General features: G+C 39.6%; 1 protein-coding gene and 1 long non-coding RNA gene across 8 annotated transcripts in view; one reads left to right on the forward strand and one right to left on the reverse strand.

Annotated features, from left to right (window-relative positions):
* Positions 1-15,608, forward strand: part of LRMDA (leucine rich melanocyte differentiation associated) — a 1,018,367-nt gene that overhangs the window by 895,118 nt on the left and 107,641 nt on the right. The window contains exon 8 of one of the 7 annotated variants that reach the window (XM_077895121.1): positions 7,153-7,975. The exons of 4 other annotated variants lie outside the window; for them this stretch is intronic. In XM_077895121.1, the coding sequence (XP_077751247.1) occupies positions 7,153-7,256 (104 nt within the window). In that variant the 3' untranslated portion in view covers positions 7,257-7,975. Of the gene's footprint in view, positions 1-7,152; positions 7,984-15,608 lie in introns of those variants that run through there. 2 more of the 7 variants (XM_077895115.1, XM_077895118.1) reach the window with 2 other exon arrangements.
* LOC144312408 (uncharacterized) lies at positions 4,884-8,351 on the reverse strand. The gene is made up of 2 exons (XR_013377868.1): positions 8,139-8,351; positions 4,884-7,405 (listed from the first exon to the last, which is right to left on the reverse strand). It is a non-coding gene; the product is annotated as an uncharacterized LOC144312408 (long non-coding RNA).

The following is a 15,608-nucleotide window of genomic DNA, read 5'->3' on the forward strand; positions in this document are numbered from 1 at the left end:
GGCAACAAAAGAGAGTTTCTGTTGCTCCAAATCCTTGTCATCATTTGGTGTTGTCAGTGTTCTGGATTTTGGCCGTTCTAATAGGTATGTAGTATATCTCATTGTTGTTTTAACTTGTGATTTCCTGATGATATATGCTATTGAACATCTTTATATGTGCTTATTTACCATTTGTATATCTTTTGTGAAGTGTCTGTTTGGGTCTTTGTCCACTTTTTAATACAGTTACTCATTTTCTTATGGTTTCTTATGGTTTTAAGGACTCTGAATATTTTTAGTTACAGTCCTTTATCTGATATGTCTTTTACAGATATTTTCTCCCAGTCTATGTCTGACATATTTTCTGGGCGAATTCAATGGTTTTGAACATTAAAGCAACTTGTATTCCTGTGATTTACCCAATTTGATTGTGTTATATTAATACATGTACACATACATATGTGTATACACACAATTTGTTAATACTTTATGAATTTTAAACCTTTGTTTAATGAGAAAGATTGTCCTCCAATTTTTATTTCTTATAATGCTCTTATCAAATGTTAATAATTAATTTTACTAGCTTCAAAAAGAAATTGGGAAGTTTTTCCTTTTTTTTTTTTTTTTTGTAAATTCTCTAGGAGACTTCACTTACCATCAGTGTTATTTCTTTCTTAAGTATTTGGAAAAATCCATGGCTGAAACCATCTAAACCTGGAGTTTTCCTTGGGAGAAAGCTTCTAGTTATAGACTTAATTTCTTAAAAATATAAGGTTGTTCTATTTTTTATTATGCCTGTTTGGTAAGCTGAGTTTTTCAAAGATTTTTAAAATTGGATTTAAATGTCAAATTTATTTGCATGAAATTATTCATAGTTCCCTCTTACCTGTTTTTTTCTAAGCATTGTATCAGTGTCCCTTCTTTCATTCCTGATATTATAATTTGGTATTTTTTTCTCTTTTTCTCTTGAACAGTTTCACCTCTACCCTTGCCCCCAGATTGTTCATTTATAAAACCTCAAAAAACAAATTTGGCTTTGTTGATTATTTTAGTATATATTTCATTTATTTTATTATTTTGTTCTTTTCTACTTACTATTTTCTTCCTTCTAGCTTGTTAAGTTCTATTTGCTATTCTTTCTTAAGATGGATAATTTTTTAAACATTTTTATTTATTTATTCATGAGAGCCAGAGAGGCTGAGACACAGAGGGAGAAGCAGGCTCCATGCAGGGAGCCCGATGTGGGACTCGATCTTGGGTCTCCAGGATCAGGCCCTGGGCCAAAGGTGGCACTAAACCACTGAGCCACCTGGACTGCCCAGGATGGATAATTTGATCAGTGCTTTTTAGTCTTCTTTTTCTAATTCATATAGTCCTCTAAGCTTCATTTTACCTGTATCCTACAAGTTTTTTATGTGTTATTTTCATAGTCATTCAGTTCAAAGTCTTTTTAAATTTCCATTGTGACTTTATTTTTACCCTTCAGTTATTTGAAGTACTTTGCTTAATTTCTAAGCACTTAGACATTTCTCAGTTACCTTTTGTAAATAATTTCTAGATAATTCTGCTCTGGGCAGGGAATAAATTCTGCATAATTTCCTTCTTTTCAAATTTGTTGACACATGCTTTATAGCCTGGCCTATGTTTAATTTGAGATAATGTTTTGTGTTATTCAGTGTTGGCAGTTTTTATGTGCAATATTCTTAATTTGTTTATTTGAATGTGTGTGAGTATGATCAAGTTTCTGAATCATACTGTTCAACTCATTGCTATAACTCCTGATTTTTGTCATCTGCTACTTTCGCTTACTGAATGGCTTGTTGAAACTTCACTATGATTGTGAATTTCTCCTTTTAGCCTCCTTCAGTATTGTCAATTTTGCTTCGTGTATTTCTAATTTTAGAATTTTTACATCTTGCTTAGCAACTGACTCCTCTATCATTATAAAACTTTCCCTCTTTATTTTTAGTAATGTTCTGTGCTGATGTCTAATTTATTTGATATTTGTATACATACACCCTCTCTTATGGTAAGTACTTTTGTTATATACTTCTCCCATTCCTTCACTCTCAAATTCTCTGAATTCTTATATTTAATATGTTTCTTGTAAGCTGAATATTGTATTTTTAATCCATTGTTACATCTTTCCTTTTAACTGAAGTTTATAGGGTGTTTAACATTTAAAATAGTGATCCCTTCATTTACATGCAATATAGGTTCCTTCTGACTCATCCTCTCTTTTCTTAATCATCTCTTCTGTTGTGTCTAATCTTTTGTTAAATGTATCAATTAAATCCTAGGTTTAAACTATTAAATGTTTCAATCTTGAATTTTCATCTTATTCTGTTTTATAGTTTTCAGTTCTTTTCTATGTTTCTCTATTTTGTTCACTAACATCTTTAAAATATATGTGATTCATATGTTCAAGTCTGTGGCTAATAATTCCAATATCTGAATGTCTGATAACTCTGTATCCTCTATTTATTCTCCTGGATTTGGGGGGCATTTGATCTTGTCTTTTGGTATGCCACGTGATATTTCATAGAGTACCTGACACTGAGTACAAAAATTATGGAGGTAATTTGAAGCACTGAATAGTGTTATTTCCCTCCACAGAGGATTTATTTTGTTTCTGGGAGGCAGTTAGGGTGGGGAAAAATCACCACAATCCAGTTTATGATGGAGTAAATGGGAAGTTGGGACTTTGAGAGGTCAGATCTATTTCTACTCACCTCTCCCCCTGAGATATAATTCTTCAGAGTCCCAGTTGAGGGTCTGGAATGTCTACTTGGGCCTCTTATCCTTGGCATACCTTAATCTAATTTTTCCCCAAGACCTCTAAAACTATTTGAAGTTTGGTTCAGCTTTTCAGCCTCTTCATTGCAGCCTAAGAATTTAAAATTGCCTCAAGGGAGAAAGTGGCACCGGTTTTAGGGACATGTCTTTGTACTTTGATTCTCTCTACTTCCTTTCTCTCCATGATCTTATCCTTCATTTTTTTCACTGGTTCAGTAGCTCTCTAAGGGCTTAAAACAAATCCTATACATATTTTTCTGAGCATTTACTAGTTTTTGTCAGTGAGAATTTGGTCTACAACCAGCTAGTGTACCTCATTCATCAAATTATTTATTTATACTTTATAGACCTTGAATTTAGGCTAAATATCAAGCTAAATCATCAAGATCACACACATACACACACGAAACTTAGCTTCACCACATTCTCTCCTCAGTCTGTCTAATCATAAAGTGAAGTCTCTTTCTACTCAGGCCCCGCTTTCAAGTCTATCTCTTGGGTAGTTGTCAAAGCAATCCTGATAACAAGGTATTAATTCTTAAGGTGGAAGTCTTCCAAGGAATGCCTACATTTTTAGTAATAGAGATGTTCTGAAGGCTAGCAAGCTTTGATGGAAATATCCATGGTGGAAGAATAGAAGTGGCAAAGTTGTTCTTGTTTGCTTGGGACTCAGTAATGCCATGGGGGCATCTATTGCACCATAGCCAACATTGCCTTTCCTCTCCATCTGAAACTCTTGCTCTTTCCAGTGCATTTCTGCTGTTTTCCCCTTATATGGAAAGGGGGTTGCCCTCCTGAATCTCTGCAAAAAATAGAACCATGCATCAGTGCTGTCCAATAGCTGAGCAAATACAAAGCCTTTTTTTTTTTTTAAGATTTTATTGATTTATTCATGAGAGGCATACAGAGAAAGGCAGAGACATAGGCAGAGGAGGAAGCAGGATCCCCGAAAGGAGCCCAATGTGGGACTCAAGCCCAGAACTTCAGACTCCAGGATCATGCCCTGAGATGAAGGCAGACACTCAACCACTGAGCCACCCAGGCATCCCAAATTCAAAGCTTTTATCAGAGAGTGACAACCTGTTTTATCTAGTATTGGTCAGTGGGCAAAAGAAGTATTTATTTTTTCTATGTCCTGCTATAAAGCACATACAAAAAAACAAAAAACAAAAAATAAAAAACAAAAACCCTCCAAGATGAGGAATTTAAAAAATGTAAAATTGAGCCATTTGTTAGCTGTCTGACCTGGAAAAATTCATTTAACTTTTCTTAGCCTTGATTTTTTTCACCAACAAAATGGGGATGACAATAATATTCACTTCATAAGGATGTTGGGAGGATTATATGAAATAATACATGTGATTATTGATTAATTTTTCTGTATTCCAGGAAGAGTTTGAAATAAAATGACTATTTAAAAATTAATGATATGACATTTTTTTAAAGTGAAAGGCACTGTTGAAAACTTCTGCTTCGGCTATTTTGTGGCAGATGATAGTCTTCTTTTTCACTTAAATCAAAATCTCATGCCCTAACTTGACTAGAATGGTTGTTCCCATTGCTCCAGTGTCTGCGTTTCTTAAACTATAGATCCTAATCAACTGAAGAGGTATTGATGGAAACCAACTACTAGAAATCACTTTCCCAGATGTAAAATATGAGGTGTCAAGAGGTGAAGGACTGTGCTTAAGACCAGTAGACTGGGAGCCTCCTGAAATCTAGGCTAGGAGGGAGAATGGTACAGAGTATGCCCTGATTCCAAAATAGGAAAAATTGGTTTCTTCTTTGGACTATGGTCTCTAACCCTCTGGATGATGGTGAAGACAGGTATGTGGAGTAGACAACCAGATAAGTTTCTTTGTGATCCTAGGTCCTGGCCCACCTTCAAATGGCATTGTCTTCTGGTCTTTAATAACTACCCCCTACAATATATTACTTTATGCCATTACAGCTTTCTTTTGTGTTTTTTGAGACAGCACCAGTGACTGGATGGGCAAGGACTTTCTGATGAAAATATTTTTGAAATTGAAAATACAAATGGCTCTCATATTTGAGAGTCTGGTCTGGTGACACCACAAATAATAGTCATGTCTCACATTCATAGGGGATTTTGCTCTTCACAATCCATGTTTTTTTTTTTTTTTTACATAATTGACCTGCAAAACAGTTTCAAACACACTAAGACCAAAATGGTAGCAATAACTGCCATTTACTAGGTGTATTTTCATTTCCATACTAATCCTTTGAAGTGAACAACTTATTACCCATTTTAAAGAAGGGCAGTTGAGGCTTGAGGCAAAAAAATTTGCTCAAGATCATGAAGCTAATAAATTGGTGGCCAGATTTTCAAGGCAGTTTATTAGGCAACACCATAGTCTTTTCAGAATACTTTACTGTGTCTCACAAGTACTTTCTTCAGCATGTAAAGTGAAATTTTGCCTTGGCTAAGGAACTATGGGATGTATTTTGGGTGGTTGAGTCAAGAGTAGATATTTAATCTTTTAAACCTTAGCCCAATTCTTTTTCTGCCAACTATACAATTTTATATCAATTAGTATATCAACTTTTGGAAATGGATACACTGTGAGCTTCCCTATTGTAAAAATGCATTTGAGATGCTGGACATAGAAATGCAATGCATGAGACCATCTAATCCAAAATAGCCAATCTAAAATTTTAGTGTCTAAAGAGTTGCCATTTCTACTGTACCTGGGTTACGATCAAATTTACTTAATATAAACATCATATTATGTACAATTTCCAACTCAGAAAAAGAAATCCACATCTCTGTGTGGCTTTGTTACCAATGTCATCATTATTTTTGAGCCACTTTGTTTCAGAAATTGAGGAATGTGAATTATGAGAGTATTAAGTAAGAGAGAATTTGGGTAACCTCAATTTTTTGTTCTACTCTGTGCTTCTTATGTTGGAGCCAGAGCACTCATATTAGAAGACCAAGGCAGTTTCTGGAGCTTAGAAGACTTTAGTCATTTCTTCTCCTTTGTTGAATTAGTTCTTTGCTGAGGGAGAGATAATCCTAGGAGCCAGCCTATGTTGGATTATTGTGATACTCTTAATGGCTTTTTTATTCCTGTATATAAATTCATAAATCCCTCTGAAATTAGAACATGTGTCCAGGGCTGAGGTTCAGATGCTATCTCAAACCCATCCATGGAGGTTGACTTGATTTTGACTTCATGATGACTCATCACAGACCAATCTATGCCAGTTTTACATCCAGGTCCATGTTAACTGTGGCAAGGCTGGACGACCCAGAAACTCGACCCAGATTTCTCTCCTTGATGCTCCCTTCTTGCAAAATTGCCACTAGGGCTCCTCTCTCTGGCCTCTCAATCTGGGATAAACCTGGGGTGACCCATTTCTAGGATCACCCCCCATTTGGGGGTGACAAATGGGCAGAGGATGCAAAGAAGTGAAGGACTGACTAGCCATATATGAAGCTTCTAGCAGGAGTCTGATGGCGAACACTTAAATAACCTGATATATCTGAACAAAGAAATCATACCCAGAAGCACTAAGTCTCAGTGTGATAAGCCTCTGCCAGGGAGACCAAGGGAAAGAAAGGGGCAAGGATCTGAGAGGGGTTAATTGAGGGTGAGGGGAAGCTTTACTCTGTTATCAAATTGACCCATTTGTATCCCTTTACCTTCCTCCCTTGAGTCATTCTCATTCGACTTGCTAGGAAATGGACCGAAACTTGGTGTTAGATGGGGAGTAAGCAAGACAATTACACACGTACACACACACACACACACACACACACACACACACACACACTACATGGGCCTGCCATCTCCCTTCCCTTAAATCTGAGGACTCCATTAACTAGTTCTTGCATTGTCTGTGAGAACCAAAAAGTAAAAATGCGGGGAGTTAAAAAAGAGTTAGAGCCTCCAAGCTTAAGTTGCATTATTTTTTCAAAAAACCATGATGTCATGGACTTACCTCACCTTTAGTGCAGTGAAGCGAATAATGTGTACTGAGCTTTCTATCATGTACCATTATAATTAGCTCTGTCAGGTCTTAGCCCTGCAACCCTCATGCAGATAATATGATAATATGTCTTCATAACCAAGTGACCTTACATGCACAATATTTCTCCCCTTATGAAGATTGCATGTCAATAAAGTAATTGAGTCTCAGAGGCTGCAGCGAGGGAAGATTTAGATGATTGGACGTGCAGAGCAGTGATGTATGACCATTATTATTCCTCTTGTCAGGGAGGCGCGTACAAGCGAGGATGGCCAGAAGATGACAGAGATGACGGGTTGCGTTTCATTAAAAAAAATATTGCTGTTAATCACCACTCTATTCTTTTCAAAGTCACTGAGGAAAGAAACTCTTTTTTCATTTTAGCTTGTGATGAACATGCAAAATGGGAGCACATCATAAGGTTTCCAGCCTCGGCCCCTTACAGACTGTCTTCCTTCCATTGCGAAGAGGCTAAATTCAGATCATAATGAATAGATCAGCAGTGGGAGCGTGGACAGAGGCCACCCGATTTCCCTGCTGTGAGGCTCCTTGGGTTTCCATGTGCAGAAGAAGTACCTGCTGGGATGGAAGTGCACTTCCTCTCCTCTTGGCGTTAAGGGAAGCATGCTCACAAGCTCTATAAAAGGAAAGCAAATGTGAGAGTACCAAATCGGAGACAACTATTTTTACTTGAATTAATTTGTTTGGACAGTTTTAACACTTGGAACACTTATATTTCCATATTTTATAAAAGCAAACATGCTGTTTCTCTAGCTGTAAATTTATCTTATGATATCATAACAGCTGGAAACTTGTAGCCTGGTAGGATTTTGTTTCACATTTAAACAGCTTGAGAAATATGTTGGAAACAAGGTATATTTTTTCCCTATCTCTGTGTGTTTGCCTATCTCCTCTTGTTTTTGGCTATCCTAGGAGTGTTGGCAGTATCACTTGGAGGGTATCAAGGCTCCAGGGTTTCTACTAACTAGGCATTGTTAATTTCTGCTCCCTTGCGAACATCCTCCCTATAAATGCTGAGAATACACCAGAAATGCTAAGGAACTTCTTCCAGGGGTGTTGGAGAATCTTTCCAAGGAAAAAGAAAGCTAATTACAAAAGCATCTTTTGTTGGCAGAGGGGCTTCTGAAGTCTTTAAATCTTCGTTCATAAGTAATTGACTAAGATCTAACAGCCTTGAAGAGAAAGAAGCTGATGGCATCACTTTTTAGTCATAGTATTAGCCTTATGATTTATGGTGTAAAATTAGCCACTGCATCCTCTCATTACGGGTGCTGAGTGATTTCTCCAGGCCAGAAGGAGAGACTAATATGGAAGCGATAGCTGAGTTTGTGTGTCTCATTGAGCCCTACCGTTTCCTCCCAAAGATCCATTGTGAATGCTTTTGGGGAAGGGGATGTTATTTTTCTTTCATTTTCTCAACCCTGTAAAAGAGAAGACAAAACATAAATAAATAACTTGAAGGAGCTTGAATGTTCAGAGGAAATGTTAACCCGTGGATGACCCAAAGTGGCAGTATAGAATATAGTTTCAGATGAGATCAGTGATTCCAACCTCCTAATTGCCCCCATAACCCTACCCCTCTACCCCCCACTATCTCCCCACAAATCCAAGGCCAAAGCCTTCTGATGGTTTTTCCATCGAATACAATCTGGAGTAGAGATTATATTCATTCCCCAATTTGGACAGGTTTTCCCTAGTAAATTCAAAACCCCCTAGTAGATTTCAGGGGCACTAGGAGGACTGACGATTTCAAGTTCATACACCCTGTTCATATGCTGACATTTGAATTTTGCAAGTGGAACTTCATCTCTTTAGTATAAGGCTTTGGTTGCTGGTAAAAACAAAACAAAAAACAAAACACAACTCTCCTTGGGAGAATAGATCATCGGTTATTTATACCTGGATGAGAAAAAAAATCTGAATGTTTTCTTTTTTTATTTTTTAAGACTTTATTTGAGGGAGAGATGGAGATAGCAACAGAGATAGCAACAAAGAGCATGAGCAGAGAGGAGAGGGAGAAGCAGGCTCCCTGCTTAGCTCAGGCTGAAGGCAGGTGCTTAACCCACCAAGCCACCCAGTTGCCCCTGAATATTTTCTGAACATGGTTAAGAAGAGAGTAAGCAACATAATAACCAGGTGTCTTGGGTAAATTTACATGTGTAAGGCAGGATGATAGAAAGGATATAGATGCGGGACACCTTGGTAGTTCAGTGTTGAGCATCTGCCTTCGGCTCAGGTCATGATCCTGGGGTCCTGAGATAGAGTCCTGCCTCGGGCTCCCTGCAAGGAGCCTGCTTCTCTCTCTACCTGTGTCTCTGCCTCTCTCTGTGTGTCTCTCATGAATAAAATAAATATATATTTTTTTAAAAAAAGGATATGGATGCAAAAAAGGCCTAGAACTGGGAGCTTTCTGCCATTGAGCAACATTTTTGTTGACTTTAGAGTTTGCTTGAGCCCTACCAGAGCTTAATTCTCTCCTTTTTCCTCATCAGCCTTCTTTCCTGGATGGCAGAAGTGTTTGGAACACACACTTCAGGGTGAGACTACATGAGTTCAAATCGCAGTTCTTCTACTTACCAACTCTGGCACTCTAGAAGGGTGCTTAGCCTTCTGTGGCACAGTTTTCCCATTTTTAAAAAGGGAGAATAGTAGTACCTTCCTTTAGGGCAGTTGTAAATGTAACTCTCTTAGAATGGGACATAGCAAAGTGTTACAAATGTTATCTATAACTGTTATCAACCTCAGTTAATCACTGGTGCTAATTGAGAGTTATTCGTTGGTCAAAAAAGAATTCCCTAAAATGAAAAAAAAAAAGTCTTCAACATGTTTCCAGGACACGTTAAAATGAGAATTGCTTGACTCAAGGAAAATGACATTTAGTCATTGGTTAAATATTCCCCTTAACCCTCCCTCTCCTGCTTCCTCTTGGGTCCTTTACCTTGTGTTGATGGAATCAAAACTTGTCTCGAGGGTGTTTCTCTGAACCAGAAGTATTTTATTCATTTAATTACTGTATGAATTGACATTATAAGTAACACTTGCCAAATAATAACTTCATAAGAATAAGTGCCAAAGAATAAATTTTATTTTGGGGGTAAAATGTGTCATTGTAGTGGTGGTCATGATGATGATAAAAGATAATAGATCCTAGATATATCAAATATATTAGGAAATATTTCTGGTGTGTAATTTCCTTTTATAAAACTTGAGTCTAGGCTGATAGTTTTCAAGGTTCCTCTTTATTTTAAGTCCAATATGTGTAAAAATTCACCTGAGCTATACAAACTGCAGTAGGAGTGGGCCTAGGGCCCAGCTTGCATGTCCTTCCTTTACCTGTTCTGTCTCTCCATAGACTTCCGCAAAGCTCTGGGGCCACTGATGAAAAAAACAAAACAACAACAAAAATCCACATAAAATTGGAAAGAGAAGATAATTCTAATAGGTTACAAATCCCCATGCTTTCCCTTTGCCTTTCTGGTCTCCCATGGCTTACCTGGAACAATATCTGGGCTGGATGGGAACTGTGACATGACTTGCCTTGTGGTTTTCAGGCTGTGCTAAGGAGAACTCTGCTCATGTTCCAAAGAGATGTGTCAGTGGTGGAAGAGGGTCATACAAGTGGTCCAGCAGGGTTGAGCCACCAAACCTGGGCCTGGCATCCGCCATCTCAATTCCATTTTTTTTTAAATTTTATATAATGAGGTCTAATAGAAAAAATAATTTAACTAAAATTTGTCCTGCTACCATAATAATGATTAAAGGTTTTAAGATTAGTGGGCTAGTCAGTCCCATTCATTGTATAGATAAGGACTAGGGTAGTCTTGTCATTTGACCATGGTTACTACTGGTCAGTCACAGACTGTCCTTAATGTTGCTCCTTGGATTCCTCGGCATTTCCACTGCTGTGCCTGTGTAGGAGCTTCCAGGAGCTAACGGCTCTCACCTTGACCCTCCCTTCTCCTTCACACCTTACATGGTCTCCTGAATGATTATAACACTGACATGCAGCTGCTCTGGTGGTTCAGTACTACATCTGCCACCACAGTGACAGCTCTGACCATAGTCACAGAGGCCCAGGAAGAAGAAAGGAGAAGATGAATGAGGTGCTAGGGTAATAGAAGTGGGAGCAGAAGTTGAGCCACATTAAACTCAAAAGTGCAGGTGCAGAACCCACTGTAATTTTGCCCTGGGCCTTCAGTCTTAGCCATCAAAGGAAGATTGAGATCTCCCAGCTCGATGGAACTCTGACGTAAGTGATCTGACCGTTCTATCAGTGGGGCCTGGTCTCCTGCTAACAGGTATCAGTGTTGATGGGCACCCCTGCCTGGAGCTGCCAGCACAGCAGCTTGGATCCCTTGCTCTTTATTTCCATCCTCTCTCCCTGTTTTCTGTCACTGTGTCATGTCAAATCATTGTCAGGTGGCAGACACTGCACCCCCCAAGTACAAAGGTATCAGGTTTCAGGACACAGGCTGAAATGAATATAATAATGGGAGCCAGAACTAGGCACAGACCACTTATCAGGCAAGGAAACAGCTAATAAGTGTTGTTAGAGGTTTCCATGGGGGAGGCCCTGGAGTACATTTCCTGGACAGGCAGGTGTAGCACAGCCTGTCCCAGGGTCCAGTTACAGACAGGCTTGTGCGATTAGTATTGATGCCTGTCACTTTGTGGCTGCCAAGCTGTTGATTCTGTGAAAGACCAAAGGCTCTGGTTATCTGGTAATCAACACTGCTCTCAAGAACAGTGCTGGGGAAATTGGGGAAACAGAAATAGCCTTTCCTGAGAAGTGACCGAGGCCATGGATCATGTTGCTGGCTTATGTTTTCCTTTGGCTCAACCCTGAGATTGCTCAAGCCTGTTCTTTATCTGCGCCACTAGGTAGCCATTTTCATTTGTTATGGAATCAAATTCTATCCCCTTAGAGTGAGGTGGTCCAAACTCCCTGTCCTGTGCTACACACAGATGTAACTAGCACTGCTTGTGGGACAGCAGAGGAAAATAGGATGCTTTTGCATATTGAGGCAGAAATTCAATTCCTTGCCTGTGACAAATTCCTAAATCCAAATGCATGGCTGATGCATAAGCCTATTCTTAATCCCACTCTACCTCACCTGTGCTAAAGACGTTTTAAGTCCCCTTAAAAACTTAAAAATTAAAATCCTAAAGGATTAGTAACAGAAGAATAAAAAACATAATTGATTTCCTTACATAATTCATTTTCTTGACTGTTGCCTTCTCAGCTTCTTTTCTCTTTCCTCATTCCAGAAATTTAATATCTTATTTCTCCAAAGCATCAGTGTCCTGATTATAGTGAACTCTGGACAGCCCCCTCCTGGTCTCTAAAAAAAAACAGAACTCCTGGACCTTTTTTTACAGTTCTAATTTCTCTCTCTCCCCACTCTAACCTCCTCTTGGCTCCATTTTCTTCTCCATTGTCTTTTTCTTCCCTCCTCCCCCAACAAAAACTGGAAAAATAAGAAGTATGTTTTTTTTTTCTATGTTATTTAAGGTACAAATAGGAAGTGAGGTTGCACAGAATATTTCACAAGGTACATATTGCCACTTTGTTAACCTATCAGGCAGTCCATCTATCCATCCATCTATCCATCAATCAATCCATTCATCCATTCAATAAACTCTACTGTAGTTTATTGGAGTAGGCAAAGTCAAACTCTGGCTAAATATTGAGGAAATAGCAACGAATAAGATGAAATCTCATCTTCAAAGAGCTTTCCAGCAGAAGAAACAGACAACTAATACTAAGTGCTAAGTTATATAGATGAATGTGTTGTGTGTGTGTGTATACATGTACATATACAAATGAATGCCCATGCCTGTACACACACACATATGCACATATACACATGCATGGAGAGAAGTAAAACTGCTACCCACCTTGAAGTATCTGCTTGACCTTGGGTTTTTCATTCATTTATGGATTAATTAGCAAATCTTTATTGCTTGCTAATAACCAGGGATTGTGTTAATGTGGGTTTATAAAGAAAAATAAGATATAGACCCTTTTTTTGTTCTTAATCTTTTCATGGAAAACAATCTGGAATGGGCCCACTCAGATTTTCTGCCCATGGACTGTCCCACTCTGGTCCTCCATTTAATTTTATACATGAATTAAGAATAATTTATGCTATACATTTGTTTCCTGCTCTCAAAGAAAGGAGGTTATAATCAAATAGTCACTTGCAAAGGAGTTTAGAGATGAGCTGGCCTGAAGCTCTCTTTCTGTAAGTGAGAACATTGAGGTTCTGGTGGAGGTAAAGTGATTTCTCCAAGGCACATGGGGAGGCCGTGGAAGAACTACAACAAGGCCTTTGGTGGGACAAAGAAAAATTTTCTCAAGTGTGGTGTCCGAGTCACCTGGCATTCTAGCCCTATCACTTGTTTGGAGGTGGTGGAAGCTGCGTGAATTCACTCAGCCACTAAAGGATGATGCAGGGACCTGAGGACGTTGTGTGACACTTCTCAGAGCAAGAGGGACAGACTGCCTGCAGAGAAGGGACTAGAGGCAACCTGCGACTCTGATCCAGGAGCAGATATAGAAGCCAAGCACTTTACCTTCCTGCTCTTCAGAAAGGCTCCAATAAGAAAAAATTCAGAGATTTAATGCCCAGATCAGCAGCTGATTACAGTTTCAGTGTCACACTTCCTTTTGTTGGGAGGCTCTGAAACGTTACTCCAGCTTCTCTTGTTTTTGGTGAATACTCTTCACCCAAATTATCAGAGTGCCATCTTTCCAGAGGGGTTGGTCTGTGGGTCATCTGTTCATCAGGCCACACCAGTTCTTAGAAGCTGTTTGTCTGAAGCAAAATTCAGGAATGAAGATTTCTCTCTTAGGTCCTTCTTAAACTCACCTTCCTGGCAAAGACAACGGGGGAAGAAAAGACCAAATGGGTCACAAAAAGAAAGATTATACTCCAGGGGGCTTGTTAGGACTTGGGAGAAAGTGGGTAGACTAAGCAAATGCTTTGACTCCTGGGATGTTGCTCATTTCCCCAATTTTTCTTCTTCTTTTTTTTTTAATTTTTATTTATTTATGATAGTCACAGAGAGAGAGAGAGAGAGAGAGAGAGAGGCAGAGACACAGGCAGAGGGAGAAGCAGGCTCCATGCACCGGGAGCCTGACGTGGGATTCGATCCTGGGTCTCCAGGATCGCGCCCTGGGCCAAAGGCAGGTGCTAAACCACTGCGCCACCCAGGGATCCCCCAATTTTTCTTCTAATTTCATCTGTGGCCCCAGAAATCAGAGCAAGTGCTAGGCCTTAGTTATACAGAAACATCCTGTTAGTTCTGTCTCCCAAGAAGAGCCTTAGATATGCCAAGTCCCTGCCTCTGTGGTTTGGTACCACCTAACAGAGCCCGGTGTTCTCTTTTTAGAAGCAAGGTGTGGTACTAGAGGTAGTACAATGGAGGCTAGTTTCCATTTCCCATAGCTGCCCAGGACACATAAGGAGAACACTAATGAATACTTTGTTTAAGTGAAAAATAAGCTTGTGAAGAGGAGGCACCATTGCTGATGGGCTGTGAATGGTGCACGTGAGAAAATTGAAACCCGCTGTGTGGCCCCTCTGACAACTCAGCTCACTTTGAGTTTGGCAAAGAGCAGGAAGTACCAACTGCAGGGTTGACACTTAACCCTGCTACTTCACCTTCTCTGTGTGTTTCCTCAGGCACAGAGGTGAGGGAAGCGGTGTGCTTCCATTTTTGCCTCTTGTAGTGTAAGTTGCTGAGTGCCAGTGACAAGATGCTGGCTTGTGAGCAGGCGCCTTGGGGCCCTGCAGAGTCTATGTTCAAGGAAGGTAAATCTACCTCCTGTGCTCTTTGTGCCCAGACAGACACTCACAGTTTCCAGGAATAAACAGGGACATGTCTAAATCTGTCTTGGATATTTACTCACTTTATCTTTGGCCATGGAATGTTGACAAATATTCAATATGGTTGAGTGACCTTCTGTAGGTCAGAGCAGGCTCCATTCTGATTGAGTTTAGGAAACTCATAAATCTGGCTGAGCCTTCAATTTGTCAGGTGAATGGTGCTTTGTTAGTGGAGACTACAGCCAGAACCAGAGCCCATGTGGGCCTGTGTTCTCTTTCTTTCTGCATTCCTGGGCTACCAGGTCCCCCCACCCCCAGGACCCTGTTCCTCAAGCTGGTGTTCACTGGTGTGTGAGCACATTTTCTCCTCTTTGTGGACAGAGCATTTGGGTCAAGCCCTGTAGGACACGGACCCAGTGGTGTTTTAATCCTAGCTATAGACTCATTGCCTTGAACTTTCATTAGATAGGTAGGTAGGTAGGTAGGTAGGTAGGTAGGTAGGTAGGTGCTCCCCCTGCTTGTGGTTGTTCTCTATCTCTCTCTCTCTCTCTCTGTCAAATAAATAAATAAAATCTCAAAAATACATACATACATACATACATACATACATACAGGAGGAGTGAGAACAGCTGAAAATGCTAGAAGGAATCTCAATTTTAAATGTTGGACTGAGGGACTGGTCCAGGCTTAGCTGGTTGCATCCTTTTGGTTTAACAGCTTGGCCAACCTGATAACAAAGGATCTTTTTGCAGCTGTTTTTCTCTAAGTTGTAGAATTTTAGAGCAACAAAGGGAATTGGAGATTATCTTTACAGATGAGGAAGCTGATGTCCCAAGAAATTAAGTGATTTTTCCAAGGTTAAAGAGATACTGGTTGCCAGAGCCAAGGTAAAAGTAAAGCTTCTTCTGACAACTTAGTTGTTGTTGTGTTCTCTTTTCACTGGGTTTCACCACTGTATGCCCCCATGCTCCCACCCCCACCCCACCC

This window comes from Canis aureus, chromosome 4 (assembly GCF_053574225.1).
Source record: "Canis aureus isolate CA01 chromosome 4, VMU_Caureus_v.1.0, whole genome shotgun sequence".
Lineage (NCBI taxonomy): Eukaryota > Metazoa > Chordata > Mammalia > Carnivora > Canidae > Canis > Canis aureus.